The sequence below is a fragment of the Balaenoptera physalus genome (assembly GCF_965194825.1).
Source record: "Balaenoptera physalus genome assembly, chromosome: 1".
Taxonomy (NCBI): Eukaryota; Metazoa; Chordata; class Mammalia; order Artiodactyla; family Balaenopteridae; genus Balaenoptera; species Balaenoptera physalus.
Window position 1 is genome coordinate 78,010,661 of NC_138882.1, and position 16,656 is coordinate 78,027,316.

A 16,656-nucleotide genomic window follows, 5' to 3' on the forward strand; every position below is an offset into this window, starting at 1 on the left:
TCAGAAAGAGAAAAACAAATACCGTATGCTAACGCATATATATGGAATCTAAAAAAAAAAAAAAGTAGTTCTGAAGAACCTAAGGGCAGGACAGGAATAAAGACCCTGAGGTAGAGAATGGATGTGAGGACACAGGGAGGGAGAAGGGTACACTGGGACGAAGTGAGAGAGTGGCATGGACATATATATACTACCAAATGTAAAATAGGTAACTAGTGGGAAGCAGCTGCATAGCACAGGGAGATCAGCTCAGTGCTTTGTGTCCACCTAGAGGGGTGGGATAGGGAGGGTGAGAGGGAGGGAGATGCAAGAGGGAAGAGATATGGGGTATATGTATACATATAGCTGATTCACTTTGTTATACGGCAGCAACTAACACAACATTGTAAAGCAATTATACTCCAATAAAGATGTTTAAAAAAAGAACATGTATCCCTCTAGGACTAAGTGGAATCTTTCCCTCGGTTACTAAACAAAACAAATGCTTCCCAGAATCCTCCAGACTCCTCGTGGCTGGATGATTACTACAGATTACACAATCCCCAATGTACAAAATAGCCCTGGGACCCAAACCCCGAAAAAAATCACGAAATTCCCTTACGTTAAAGGTGATTCCTTCTGTCATCAGCTAACTAATCAGTTTTCATTTCAGGTGCAATTTATAAGATTTTTATCCTTACCCAACTGCAAATTCGAAAATTGGCATAAAACCGAAAATAAAACCAGCAAGAGTCTTCTGTATCCACCAGACAACTTAGTCTTTTTTTAAGAAAATCACCATGACTGAACTCCAATAAGTTTTCATTTTTTTAATTTTCAAAATTTTTATTTTTTATTCAAGTGCAGATAATTACAAAACAAGCATTTGTGTACTTATTGCCAAGAATTAACAAATATTAACTTTTCCATTTTCGTTTCAGATATTTCATAAGAAATTAAACACTGTAGATAAGGTTGAGGTCTGCATTTTCCTCTGCTTCATTTCCCTCCCTCCACATAGACAACTTCCATTATAAATTTTATGGTAATCATTCAAAGCCATTTTTTATTTTTATCATGTTTAAATATGTGTATAGATACATACATTTAGTGCTGTTTTGGGGTATTTTAATTTACATAAACTTATAGCACTAATGTTCTCCAAGTCACTTTTCTCATTCAACATTACTTTTTGATGATCTGTGTTTTAACTGTTCTATGGTATTTCCTTGAATATATACAATATATAATATAGACTTTTCTCATTTCCCTACTGATGAACATTTGGATTGTTTCAACTTTTTACTGTTATATAAAATATATCCTTCTATGAGTTATCCTTGTGCATATATGCAAGAATGTCTTTAAGATATATGCTGGATCATGCAGTAGGAGTACTGCTATTTGCCAAATTATACCAGTTTACACTCTTGTTAGCATTGATGAATTCTCACCAACACTAGATGTAGTCAGACTTTTATTTTTTGCCTGTGAAGGGTGTGACTATAATTTACATTTAAATTAAATGTAAATTAAAGAGGTGGTGCATCTTTTCATGTTCATTAAACCTTATTTCCTCTTCTGTGAATTGCCCATTCTTCTCTTTTATAAAATTTCCTATTGGATTTTCTTTCTCTCAATGATGTGTACACCTTTAGATAGTCTATTCATTTAACCCGTATGTATATAGCAAATACCTTCTCTTAGGTTGACACTTGTCTTTGTTTATGGGGTTTTTGTCCTCTAGGTTTTAATTTTAACATAGTCAAATTTATCAAACTTTTGTTAATGATCTCTGCTATTTGTATATTGCATAAGAAATCCTTCCCTCTACTGAGTGAAGTTTTCATAGTTTTATAGTTTCATTTTACACATCCTTTTCTTTAAAAAAATTTTTTTTAAAATTCAGTTATTGCTGGGGTATAGTAACACTACTGACTTTTATAGAGCAATTTTGTATTCAAAAACCTTATTGAATTATGTAATTCTAATATTTTGTCTGTAAATCCTCTAGAATTTTCTGTGTAGACTTACTGTATGCAAACACTAACATTTAAAAATCTATTTTATTTAACATCATCATTTAAAAAAGTAATATTTAATATGGAAAATTTCAAACAAACAAGAGATAAGAATCTGTCACTTGCAGGAATTCCCTGGTGGTCCAGTGGTTAGGACTCTGCCCTTTCAGGGCTGAGCACTTTCACTGCCTCACTGCTGGTGTCCGGGTTCAATCCCTGGTTAGGCAACTAAGATCCTGCCGTGCGGCGCAGCCAAAAAAAAAGAGAATTTTTTATTTGTCCTGTATAATTTCTCACTTTGTGATTCTGCTGATTGTGATATCTAGGGGCTTGATTGGTTTTGTTTTTTTGTTTCATTTGTTCTTGCAAAATTTTTTTCTGGAGACTTTTTTTTAAATACAAGGAAACATTTTCAATTATCATTAAGAAATGTGCTGTTTGTAGTTTTTTTTTTTTTTATGCACATTGTTTAAGGAAGCTTCCTTCCATTCTAGTTACCTTTTTTTTTTCTCTCATAAATGTTGAATGTTATCAAATACTTTTTCTTTCATTTATTCATTTGCTTTCAACTTAAACCCTTGGCAGAGAAATAAAATTTGAAAGAATTTTATGTCTAGATCCATACCTAGGACTTTACTCTGGCATCTGGTAATGTCTCTTTCCACAGGTTAAGAATCCATGATGCCAAAGTGATGTGCTCAGCCACGACACATGGTCCCTTTCTAGACACACTTCTGACAACCAACTAGCCCAAATAGCTCCAAGTCTTGCTCAGGCCTCTGACAGAACTGTGCCAATAGTGTATGCCAGGAGTGTAGACAGAGCTTAGAAATGTGAGGTGGGGAGTCCACATGTACATATACACCAGGGTCCGCATGAACAAATCCAGGGGTGGGAAAAGGGGGGCAGTCTGTAGGTCAGGGGCCAACTCTCACTGCATTGCCATATTTTGTCATGAAACTCCATGAAGTCAGAGAATTCTAAATTCAAACCTTGTCTTCCAGGTCATTATGAAGATATATTTGTCAAGAGAACAAAACATTTTATTTAATAGTTTGGTAGCTTTATTTATAACTTTTAAGAGAAATAGAATGTAGGCCTCAATTTGTACCCTGCAAATGTTGGTGGGATGCCTGACTAGTGAATTTATAGCTTACTTAAAAACTGCATTTCATCAGTACTATTAGATTTTACAATCTGATTGACATTTTTAGTATGACATCTTTAAGACAAATACCACCCTGAACAGTGAACCCAAATATTAGAATATAGAGGTTAAAAGCTCAGATTTTGGAGTAAGCCAAATCTTGCTTCTAATCTAGGTTCATTTGCTATGTAACTTTGAGGAAGTGATTTAATCTTTTTGAGCCTCAATTTCACCTGTAAAATGGGAAAAATAGGATCTATCTCACGGCTGTTTTGAGGATTAAATCAAATACACATAAGGTGTTTAGGATAGTGACTGGCACATAAGTGCTCAATAAACTGCAGCTATTTTAAGGGAAAGGTTTTTTTTCTTAAGAATGCTGATTTTTAAAAAATGTTTATTTGGCTGCGTTGGGTCTTAGGTGCAGCACGCAGGATTCTCTCTAGTTGTGGCGCACGGGCTCTAGAGCGCATGAGTTCAGTAGTTGTGGCACGCGGGCTCCAGAGCCTGCGGGCTTTGTTGCTCCATGGCACGTGGGATCTTAGTTCCCCAATCAGAGATTGAACCCACATCCCCTGCATTGGAAGGTGGATTCTTAACCACTGGACCACCAGGGAAGTCCCTTTAAGGGAAAATGTTGACTGCTACTAGCTAGGCACTATACTAAGTTCTTTACCTGCAGTGTATCACAAAAATCCTTGTAATAACCCAGATACTACTGTTATCTCCATTTTATGTAAAAAGAAATTAAAGCTAATGCAAATGATCTTTCAACAACCCTGTCAGGACAGCAAAACATATATTAATCCCATTTTGTGAAGATGAGAAATGACTCCCAATTTTCAAAAGACCTGCTCACTTCCAGGAAGATGGTAATCAGTAGAGCCAGAATTATTAGAGCCACTCTCTGACTTCTACTTCAGTACTGTTTTCACTGTACCACATTGCCTCTGAAGGTTAATATTGCTATTTTCAACAAATGTGTAAATTCAAATGTTTTACATTGATATCCCTAAATATTAAAAAGAAAGGATTCCTTTTTTGTTGAGAACAAAGGCATAATGGATTTACCCCACCCCCAAAATAAAACATTAAAAGACTTTAAATCTGAAAATCTTGCTTAGTGGATGTTTCACAAAACTTCAAAATTTACATAAAGAAAAGTCAAGTATCCCAAAATCATTCCTCATTGGCAAATACCAATTATCTTTCAAAAAAGATACTATTTTGTCAATGTCTCCTGGCTAGAATATAAATTACAAGGCAGAGGTTTTATCTAGTTTGTTCAATGTATCACCTAGAATCGTGTACATAAAAGGTGCTTAGTAAATATTTACTGAATTAACAATTATAAATTCAAATAAAATCTATGTAATTTTCTCTGTGATAGATGCCACAGTGTTATGGATAGGTATTAGCTTGAACCATACACAAAACTACTGCTACTCAATTACTTTTCACCTACAAAGAGGCAATTTCATATGGTTCAACCTAATTGTTTTTAAAAAGCTTTCTGGAGTATAACATTACAAAGTAAAGAAGTAAACAGATATTGTGAAAGCTAAGACAGAAATGGAGAAATTTTTTCTCCTAAGAAAAATTTATTATACGAAAGCTGCCAAAGGCTTCAGGTCCTATGCTGAGATATTCTCAAGAATCATCTATAACACTCCCACACTTTTAAAGAGGATCATGATTCACATTTAAAATAACTCCCTTTGTGGTGTTTATGCACATATACACTTACATGTGTAAATATGAAAAACGTATTAAGAATATGGACTATATTTCTCTTTATTAGCTAATTCTGATATCATGTAAATGTTCAAGTATCTAATTAGGTATAATTCTAACTATTATCAATGAGTAAAATAAATTCCAGTCTCCAGAGATCACATTAAAAAGCTAATCTGGACATATTACCTTTTCCAATACTCAACACATCGGGCTAAAAAAGGTGATTGAAATGTAGTTACTCCACATTTAATTTTCTTCATCATTAGAAATATACCTAACATTAATACATTTCTTTAAGTAGATTACTTCAAAAAGTATCATAGGAAAACCACATTTTAGTCAGTGTTTTACTGATGTCCTTTTCTTCTACATTTCCAAGAAAAACCCAGACTAATGTAGCTTTACTAATGTCCCTTAAAAGAGAGAAAGAGAAATGTCAAAATATGTCCAAACAAATCTGCTTTACATTTCTAGAAATAAAAGAATGTCACTTAAACATGAGTTTCTAATTTTTATACACAATTTTGTCCATCTAGACCTTAAGATTACATAACTAACATTCCAAAAATCACAACTTTTAAATATATATGAAATAAAGAAAGTATCTGGGTTATAGAAGATCTTAATATCAAATAAAGTGTAATTTACATGATTAAAAAGTTTTGATTTCCATTCTACTTAAATAGTGTAAGAAGCTGACAAAGTATAGTTTCTAAGTCACATCAAGTGATTTTTATCTTCTCATATTTCAAATGAAATGTTAATGGCCTAAAAACGAAACAATCTGCCATGAATGACAATAAGCAAGGGTAGCACATATCATCAGCAAGTTATCAAATGTCGCAAGTTTATATTTTTCTTGTTTGTGATCCCCAAACTGGCAGCATTTTCATTTCATCCACTCTGTTCTTATGTATTTGAAAAGCAGGTGTTATCCATCTACCACATGAGCACTGTTCACCATACCAGTTGAAAGAACCCAACTTGGCATTGCATTTGGGGCAAAGAAGCTGAAATAAAATAAATGTGTTACTTCATTCATTCACTTTTATACAAAACAAATAATTATCTTTGGTAATATATGATATAAAAACAGGTAAGACATGGCTCATACCTTCAAGGAGTTGACCTTATCAGTGAGATGTAATGGCAATTTACTGTAATAGATAGTAGACTACAATAATTGTGTAAGAAGTATGTTGTACTCTGGGAGTTTAGAGAAGGAATAGATTAATTCTAGCATTAAGGGAGAAAGGTGAAGGTTGAGATGTGAAACAGAAGGTTATGTGACTGTTCTGTGACTGTGGCACATGTGTTGACTTTTAAATCATCGACGAGCTATATAGAAAGTCTGGGCATAAAACTCAGGAACTAGAATTGATTACATAAATATCGTAAATTTTAGTTTGACAAAATATACCACATTCCTCAAAACAATTAAACATAGAGTTACTGTATGATCCAGTAATTCCACTTCTAGGTATATACCCAAAAGAGGTAAAAGCAGGGACTCAAACAGATATTTGTATACCCATGTTCATAGCAGCATTATTCACAATACCCAAAGGGAAGAAGCAACCCAAATGTCCGTGGATAGATGAACGGATAAACAAAATGTGGTAGCCTATACATAAAATGGAATATTATTCAGCACTAAAAAGGAAGGGAACTCTGATACATGCTATAACATGGATGAACCTTGAGGACATTATGCCAAGTGCAATAAGCCAGTCACAAAAGGACAAATATATGTGCAATTCCACTTTATGAGGTACCTGGAGTAGTCAAATTCATAAAGACAGAAAGTAGAATGGTGGTTGCCAGGGCCTGGCGGGGGTGGTATGGGGAATTAGTGTTTAATGGGTATGGCATTTCAGTTGGGGAAGATGGTGGTGACAGTTGCACAACAATGTGAATGTTCTCAATGCTACTGAATTATACACTTAAAAATAGTTAAAATGGTAAATTTATGTTATGAATATTTTACTACAATTTAAAAAACCCACATTCACAATATATGTATGTCATTTATGCTGTATACCTTCAACTTATACAGTGCTGTATGTCAATTATATCTCAAAAAACTGAAGAAAAAAATGTATCACAAATCTGAGATAAGCAACAGACTGGAGAAAATATCTGCAATATACTACACGAAACTCTAGACTATATAAAGAACTCCTAAAAATCCATTAGAAAAAGACAAAACTCACAGAAAAATGGGCCAAGGACATGAAGGAAATTTACTGTAAAAGAAAATATAAATGGCTCATAAGTATATAAAGATGTTGGTCTCAGTAGTAGTCATGGAGATTCAAATTAAAACATTTTAGGATTAACATTTTTCATCTCACAGACTGACAGATTGACAAAACCTTACCAATTTTACAATAGCCATTATGTCAAGGGTATGGGGAAATGAGCACATGCATTCAACACTAGTGAAAGGCAAATTTGTATGGGCATTGTTAATGTCAGCCCAGACTATCAGTAATATTTAAAATGTAGACACTCCTCAAGCCAGGAATTCCACTTTTAGGTATATATTCTATAAGAAAATTCAAATAAGTGTACAAAGAAGTATGCACAAATGTGATCTAGAATATTTCACAAAAGCACCTTTATCTTGTGTGTTTTCCGGGTTAAATAAAAGCAGCAAGGGAATTCCCTGGCAGTCCAGTGGTTAAGACTCCACACTGCCACTGCCGAGGGCCCAGGTTCAATCCCTGGTTGGGGAACTAGGATCCCACAAGCTGCAAGGCGCGTCCAAAAAAACAATAAACAAAAGCAGCAAGGCAAAAGCACAAGCCACAAAAGAAAAAAACAGATAAAGTGGACTTCAACAAATAATATCATCAAGAATGGGAAGTGACTGCTGTACAAGGTATATTTGGTAGCGATAAAAATGGTGATAGTTGCAAAAACCTCTGTGAATATACTAAAAACCACTGAATTGTACACTTTCAATGGGTAAATTATATGGTAAGTGAATTATATCTCAATAAAGCAGCATTATCTGAAACCGTGGGTTTGAATATAGGGTACCTCTTTCTAGGCAAGACACTAACTAATGCAAACTAAGTTTCCTCACATATAAAATGTGAATATATATGTGCTCGATTTTATAAAGTTATTGTATTCTTCAAATGAAATAATACAGTGAAAAGGTTTCATAAAATACTCACCATACAAACTTATACAAACTTTAAACATCATTACATCTTAGATTTAGAATATCTTTAGATTAATATCATGTAAACCTAAAGAATTGTGGCTGTCACAGGATGCTCATATGAGCTGCATTCTTTAGAATTAACAGGAAATGAAAAAGAATCTCATAACAAACATACAAAACTGAAAGATCAAGAAAACAAATACACGGAGCCAAAAGAGAAAAAAAGGAAGATTAAGAAGAAATTTAAAATCTAATTTTAAAATCCGTGATTTGCCCTACTTCTTACAAAGTTCAAGTTTTGTTAAATATATTCTAATTAGTTTGTTAGTCTTAATTTGAAAAAATACAAACAATAGCCTTAAAAGGAATTAATTAACTTAGACCAACAGCTTTCCACCAAAAGTGGTTCACTATTTTACGTCAGCTGGTTTTTATTTGACTAATTTATCTTTGATAAAGTCTTGTCTACATTAGAAAGATATTAAACTTTAGAAAGAAAGCAGTTAAGATGGAGTAAAATGCTAGTTAAAATATGGTTTAAAATGAAAGGAACAAAATATAGATGACATAAAACCGTAGAAAGTAAAATGTGTTCTCACCTGTCCATCCATCACTCCCAACAAAGTGGATTCCATCCACTGCACAGGTTCAATGAAATAAGATGTACATTGAGCCTGACTCCCTGTAGTAAGCATGAGGGATGGTGTCATTCTCTTGTGGGCAAAGGCTATAGGACCACTTCCTTCATTATGATCCAAAATGCTAGAACTTCGAAATAAAGATCGCCTGCAACCCCCAAACAAACAAAAACATTAATGACTTGCAAAAGGATGAAAAAATAGATTAAATGTGCAGTATTTCTTAGGGGGCAAATTAATATAACATTGATTATGCTACTTTAATTTTCAATAACCTCAAGTAACCACATTACTTTTACTTTTAAGAATTCATATTCTTCTTGAAACCAGATTTGAATATGAAATTTCTGTATTATTCAATTAAACAAATTCCTCCTACAAGATTTTAAGAAACTGAAACTTTCAGTATTTTTCAGCTATTTCAGCTATTCTGAGACAAAATAAAATCTCCAGAGGATACAAAATATTTTACCTGCATTTTCTACATTTGTAGAGAACCCCATCTTTCAATCCTTGTGTAATGGCGGATGGGTCAACAGCAAAGAGTTCTTGAGGTAAGTTCTGCAATTCTACATGACACAAAATGTATCCATTTGTCAAAATCAACTCTGCATTTTCAGACAAAATTCAGCTAATGTCAAATTCAGGCAAGTAGTGCTAACTTCAGAAATTAAAAAAAAAAAAAATTGTCCATTGTTGAGAAATCAGGATGAGGTAGGAGGGCACAGTGATCAAGCCCTTGGGTTCCAGGCACAGATTGCCTGAGTTCAAATTCAAGCCAGCCACTTACAAACCTTGTGACCCTGAACAAGCTATTTCTTGCTAAACCATGGTTTCAAAAGGAAATAAAAGTACCTATCTCAAGGGATTGCTGGAAAAAGAGATAATGCACCTGAAACATTTGGTGTCAGAGTAAAACAGCATCTGGAAAGGACTGAACACATACTACCAATTATTACTCACCTGGATACTTCTCTGTAACCTTTTGTAAACGATACTGTTTATAAACTGCACTAGAGGTATCTACTTCACATCCCATTGCCTGGTATAATTTCAGTTGCCACTCAAACCCCTCATTCATCCTGCAAGGACAAACAAACATAGAGTTAATTTTTCTTTAAATAAATAAAATCACGTCACAAAAGCAGAATTATTACTATGACAAAAAACTCACTTAGCCTCTGGTTTGATAGTCTTAAGGTTTTCATAGGCTTTTTCAAAGGTAAGTTGGTCAGTCTTCATCATAAAAGCAGTCATTACAGCCACACTTCGACTGACCCCTGCGTGACTGAAAAAGAAACCTTTAAAATATCAAATAGCAACAATTTAAAAAACCCAAAAAAACCCAGCCCCCCATTAACGGTAAAGTTCAGGTCCACTTCTTGTCTGCTTCTTCTACTCAAATAAACCTTTTGCCTCTGAATTACTACGGCTGTACAAAAGAATTATTCCCTTATTTCCTTATTCATTTTGAATTCTGAACCATATGAAGGTATTACCTATTCAAAAATAATTACACTAATTTTTTTTAACATTTTATAATGGCTTCAGAAAAAAATCTAAACTCCTTTGCTGGCTTAAGGGCCCTGGAGATCTGATCCCAGACTTCTTTCCCTTTTATCACTACCTTATGTCCTTTATGTAATATTTAGAACAAATGCTGGCAGTAAAAGTGCTGGCTCAATAAATGTAAACTATCGTTATTACACTCTTTTTGCCATTGCTATCACCTACGCCATCTTTCCCCTAGGAATGGCTTAGGGATCCTTTACGTCCTAACCAATTTTTCTCTCCCCAAACTTCCCCTTACATCAGCCACCACGCCTCAAACAAAAGCAATGAAAATAATCTCCTCTTCCTCTGAAGTTTGAATAACCTTAACCTTTGTTAATCTCTTACTACACATCTCGCATCCTAGTCTGCATTACAATAATCTGGGTATGTGTCTGGCTTCTCGTGAACAGATTTAAACTCTGTAGGTGCAGGGACTTTGTCATTTACCTGAAGATTCCTCCTACCTCCGAAACAAAACTCAGCGGCTGCAGAATGAACCAACACAAACTGAATGAATGAAAGCCTGTACGCCATCAGGGGCCCGCCTCCTGCCCGATCCTCTCTCAGACACAAGCCTGTGCGAGAGGGAGGAGAAGGTTCTAGTGGCTGACAGCCCCTTCGTCCTCTTCTGGGGCCTGGGAGAAGGGTGAGGGGGGCAGGCTGGAAGCGTGGCGGGGTTGCTCTCCCCACGGACCCGGCCACTCACCAATGCACCAGCACCGCGCGGCCCTCGGCGCGGGCCTGGCCGAGGAAGGCCACGCACCGGTCCAGATGGCTAAGCAGGTCGGTCTCGGGTTTGTCCAGCGCTGGCACGAAGAGACTCCGTAGACCCTCGACCCCAGCCCCCGTGTTGAAGTCGGGCTCCTCCGAGTCCACCGTCAGCACGGCCGTGATGCCCGCCTCCCTCAGGTGGTCCGGCTCCGCGACTGCCGCAGCTCCACCCAGGAACAGCCCCGGCCGCACCTCCAGCATGTGCTCAGCGGAGCTGGCCCGGGTCCGGCTGCCGGTCGTTGGCTCGCAGCCATGGCTCCCGTACTGAGGCTCCAACATGGCGGCACCCGGAGGCCGGACTGCGGCGGGCCCTACCATCGAGTAGGGGGTCGGCTAGAACGTCCTTCATCTAGGACCAGCCGGCCTGAGTTGCGCCGCCGCTCCCTCGGGGGACCACGTCGACCGCGGGAATGTGGATTTACTGGGGGAAGGTGACGTAACTGCGGCTGGGGCGGAACTAAACCTCGTTGAGAACCACTTCTGGACCCTTGTCTCTACCCGGCCACCCGGCTACTTGGTGGGAGAGGATAAACTAACGCTAATACAGGGCTTCTCAGGCTCTTAGTGTTGAGATTTTCTGGATTTTCTGCAGGAGCAGAAAATGGACTCAAACTGAAATGATGGTCCCATCAACTGAATCAGCAGCATAATTTTATGCATTTGAAATAAAACATTTTTTTCAATGCTTATGAAGCCATTTGTTTGTAGTTCTTCTCTTGTGACTATTTTTCCTTTTTTTTTTCTTTTTGTCCCGTTTTTTATTGGTATGTGAATCCTTTTCTTGTTGATGTATACTGTTCTATATATTTGAAGATATTAATCCCATGGTTTTGTGTGTCAGTGCCCTCCAGCCAAAGACCACCAAGAATCCACCTGTAGTTAAGTAAATTGGGTTTATTACTCAACCATGAACCGGAGAATTTTGGGAAATCTAAGTAAGAGAGTGTTAGGAAGATCCTATTACAGGATTTGAGCTTGTATTAGATGAGTTTGGGCTAAGGGTCTAAGGAACTAAGCGTCTAAAGAAGCAGGACTTTGCTCTGGATTGGATGCTGTCAGGAAGTGGGGGTGATTCTATGACTGGGTATCTTAATAAATCTTACCTAAGGGAGGGAAGGCTAGAGAGACCCTAAAGCTGTAATTGGTCAAGAAGTGGCAGTCAGTCATGGTACTGGCATAAAGACCGAAACATGGAGCAATGGAACAGAATAGAGAGCCCAGAAATAAACCCTCACATAGATGCTCAAATGATCTTCAGCAAGGGTACCAAGACCACACAATGGTCTGGGCAACAACTTTTTGGTTATGACACCAAAAGCAATAAGTGGGACTATGTCAGACTAAAAAGCTTCTGCATAACAAAGGAAGCAATCAACAAAGTAAAAAGCAATCAAACCTCTGTAGAATGGGAGAAAATACTTGCAAACCAGAGATCGCATAAGGGGTTAATATTCAAAATATATAAGGGACTCACACAACTCAACTGCAAAAAAAAAAAAAAAAAATTAGAAAATGTGCAGAGGAACTGAATAGAGACTTCTTCCCAAAGAATACATACAAATGGCCCACAGGTACATGAAAAGATCCTCAGTATTACTAATCAGCAGGGAAATATCAAAACAAATCAAAACCATGGTGAGATATCACCCCACACTTGTTGGTATGGCAATTTTTAAAAAGACAAGAGATAACATGTTGGTGAGAATGTGGAGAATAGGGAACCCTTGTGCAATATTGGTGGTAATAAATTGGTACAGCCACTATGGAAACAGTATGGAGATTCCCAAAAAAGTTAAAAAATAGAACTACCATATAATCCAGCAATCCCGTTTCTGGATATATGTCTAAAGGAAATGAAATCAGAATCTTAAAGAGATATCTGTACCCTCATGTTATTCACAACAGCCAAGATATGGAAATGTCCTAAATGTCCACCTGTGGATAAATGGTAAAGAAGATGTGATTTATATATCACATCTAAGTATTATTCAGCCATGAGAAAGTAGGAAATCCTGCCATTTGTGACAACTTGGATGGAACTTGAGGGCATTACGCTGAGTGAAATAAGTTGGAGAGAGGAAGACAAATACTGTATGATATCACTTATATGTGGTATCTAAAAAAACTGAACTCATAGAAACAGAATAGAATGGTGGTTGCCAGGGGCTGGGGGGAGGGAGAATTGAAGAATTGTTGTTCAATGGGTATAGAGTTTCCGTTTTGCAAGATGAAAAAGTTCTCTAGATCTGATACACAAAAAATGTAAATACAGTTAACACCACTGAGTTGTACACTTAAAAATGATTAAAAGGGTAAATTGTACGTATTTTTTCATCATAATTTTTTTTTAAGTAGCAGTTAGTCATTTGAGCTAAAATAGAGGTATATTTGGCATTTTGAAGTTGGACAATGTTCATGTTTTATCTGTGTTCAGACATGATTACGGTGGTCTTGTTTTTGTTTTAAGGGCATAAAAAGATTTATTACTCACATAATGAGGCTTTCTGGAGATAGCAGGGTGACTCACAAGTAGGTCCAAAAATGAATTGAGAAAGCAGAGACAGAAAACTGGCTTGGGGTTTTTATTGCTGTTAGAGTACGGGCCCAGAGTGAGGATTCCCACGTGGGCAGGGAATTTCATGGTGGTCTTGTTTTTGTCTTTCTTCATCATGAGCTCAGTGTTGCCTTGTCTGGGGTTGATGTCCTGTGAAATTGTTTATATTCAGCAGGAGGGGTAAAACACCTAACTGTGAGTGCCCGGCCAGCTGTAGCAACACTAAGGAAGATCTACCTCATAGTTCCAGGCCAGTTCCTGGATACCAGGGCCTGCTTTTGTCTTTCTCATATATAACTTTATAATTTTCAGAGAGATTGAGATTCGGGGCAGGGACACTTGAGCCCCATCCAAGTCAGACGGAGGAAGCAGCAAATGCTTCTGCTTGGGAACACTTAAGTAGGCAGCCTGCAGGGATAGAGGAAGAATGTTATTTTCCCTTATTCCCACCACAAGCTGTGAACCTCTTCAGGGTAAGGACTTTGCTTTTTCATCTTTGTATCCCCCACAGAATTTGGGCTAATGGTGCTGGTTACTCCATCTTTTGAATGTTAGAAATGGAAGGGAAAGGAGTACCAGAAGAGACACTACTTCCCTCTCAATGCCATTTCCTTCCCCATCCCAAAGGGTTTACCTCAAGGGCTCACTTAGTGTTTTTGCCTGGAGAGTCATGTTAGCGGTCTTCTGAGCCCCCAGTTGAATCAACTCAACCTTTCTCACTTTACAATCCTGGAAACGTCTACTATGTGTCGGGCACTACAGTAGATGCCGAGGCTACAAAATGAATAAGAGTCTTTGCCCTCGAGGAACTTAGAGAAAAGCTGGAATAAAAGATAAGTAAATAGCCCAATTATTGTTCTGATAGAAGTAAGGGCAGATTACTAAGGTAGCATGTGGGAGCTGGGCATCTAACCCTAATGGAAAGGGAGTAATCAAGGATAGCTTCCCAGAGGAAGTGATGCTTGATCTGGGTCTTGTAAGATGAATGGAAATTTGTCAGGCAGAAAGGAGGGAGGTGAGGCACTTGCTTAATTCTCCCAGCACATTCCAAAGAGAAGTCTGTCTTCAGGAGGACTGCCCTTGACCAGCTCCTGGGAGACGATCTCTGAGCCCCCAGAATAACCTGACTGATAAAAGTGTTTTTGAATGCCTGAAGCCCTGGGCCATGGTGTATCAGTTTGACCTCTGGGAGGCTGGAGATTGAGTAGTTACGCTCAGTCATGCAGGAGCTGCATGCCTATGTGACTGGCCCCCAATAAAACCCCTGGATACCAAGTTTGGGTGAGCTTCTTGTTTGGCCATACTTCAAGTGTGTTGTCACACATCATCACTGGGAGAAAGAAGCAAATGCCTCTGTGACTCCACTAGGACGGGGTATCTGGAAGCTTGCACCTGGCTTCTCTTGGACTTCACCCATGTACCTTTTCTCTTTGCTGATTTGAATCTGTATTCTTTCACTGGAATAAGCCATAACTTTGTATAACTGCTCTTCTGAGTTCTGCAAATCCTTCCAGTGACTCAGCAAGCCTGAAGGAGCCTGGTGACCCCTGACACAGCATCCATTGTCTAGTATAGTGAAAAACTAGAAACATCTAAATAAATGCAAGTAATGGAGTGGTTTAAGAAGTTGTTTTATCCATTCAATAAAATACTAGGCAACTATTTAAAAAGATAACAAAGAAGTGGTTGATGCTAGCTATATTATAAAAATTTTTAAGATGGTTTACAAATAGAAAGCATGTCTGAGCATATATATGTGTATATATATATGTATGTATGTATATATATATATATATATATATATATATATATATATATATATAACTGTTAACAGTGGTTATTCTGGGAGCTGGCATGAGGAGACTTACATGATAGGCTTTATACATTTCTTTCTATATAGTTTTAATCTTTTTTCAACAGGTATTATTAAAGTTATTCACTGTTAACAATCATAGATATTGACATTCTGGAAAAATGGGGGGAAAAATAATTAAGGGTTAATTTCCTGGACATTTTATTAAGATATCCTAATCATTCCCTCAGCTTTATTAGTTTTCTGTTGGAAATGAGCTTTTCTTCCTCAACTCCCTAAAATGAATATAAGTTCCTTCAAGGATGGGAGTAAGAGACCCTTCTGAATTGTTGTTGAATACCCACAAAGCCCGGCTCAGTGAATATCTGTATCAGGGGGAATAATAACGCCTCAATTCCTGAGGCTGAAGTGTATTTACCAGCTTCTGTATTTTTACTCCTAGCCACTAGTTGGCACCATGTGCCCTTTGGCAAGATACATTTTCTGTACCTCCCTTGAAACAGGGGAAAATAAATATGTCAACGTGCAAAAAAGCAGGATGTTAGGCCCACGGAAGGAAATTCGTCTTTAGAGGGGCGGCTGGGTTGCTTCCTGTCAAGGAGAAGAGAAGAGGCTCTATGTCCTAGCACTGGTAGGTGCACGTGTGCGCGCACACACACGTGCACGGTGTATCAGTTCATTTTATTACGAGCAAGCCCACGTCATTGATAAGCATGAATTAGGCAAAAATTCTAAGAGACAGTCTAGTATGGTGTGGCTTGCATTTTAAGAAGACACCCACCCATTCTATGTAACGTGGCCTAATCAAACGAGAATACACATCACCCAGCCTTCCCGTTCTTTGGTTTTCTTCTAGAGCACAGTCACAAGTATGATTCATCGGTTTCATCTTTAAAAATATTTGCTGTTAGTGTGTATCTGTGCTGAGCAATGAGCAGGGAAACTTCCCCTCTTCTGCCCCATTGCCTCCCCATCATGGTCCAAAGACAAGTTCCTCTTTCTATCTCCAGCATGTTGCCTGGGCCCTCCTACACCCAATGAATTATCAGTAAATGTTTGCCAATTACGTTCTTAATGGGACTTAAGATCTAGGACAGTTATGAAGATACACATGAAATGTACTTTAAGATCCCCAAATCAAAATGTTGAAGAAAAATATAAATGGGTGATAACAACATAATTCTATTACTTTTTCTGTGTTCATGAGTAGAAGGTGTATACTTTCAAAGTGATGAGTTCAGATTTGGTACCGTCTTTGAGGGGCACA

The 16,656-nt window shown here is 37.5% G+C and overlaps 1 protein-coding gene across 5 annotated transcripts; it reads right to left on the reverse strand.

Annotated features, from left to right (window-relative positions):
* Positions 1-3,157: 3,157 nt before the first annotated feature.
* Positions 3,158-13,728, reverse strand: DUSP12 (dual specificity phosphatase 12). Of its 5 annotated transcripts, none has more exons than XM_082463111.1 (7): positions 10,958-11,086; positions 10,716-10,826; positions 9,872-9,985; positions 9,661-9,779; positions 9,170-9,266; positions 8,659-8,845; positions 3,158-5,894 (listed from the first exon to the last, which is right to left on the reverse strand). In XM_082463111.1, exons 3-7 carry the CDS (start codon positions 9,952-9,954, stop codon positions 5,733-5,735), a joined length of 648 nt encoding a protein of 215 aa, XP_082319237.1. In that variant the 5' UTR covers positions 9,955-9,985; positions 10,716-10,826; positions 10,958-11,086; the 3' UTR covers positions 3,158-5,732. The 5 variants fall into 5 exon arrangements, with proteins under 5 accessions (XP_082319237.1, XP_082319236.1, XP_082319234.1 ...); XM_082463110.1 differs by having other exon boundaries at positions 10,699-10,826; XM_082463109.1 differs by lacking the exon at positions 10,716-10,826 and adding an exon at positions 7,098-7,130 and having other exon boundaries at positions 5,814-5,894; positions 10,958-13,479.
* Between the last annotated feature and the right edge of the window lie 2,928 nt (positions 13,729-16,656).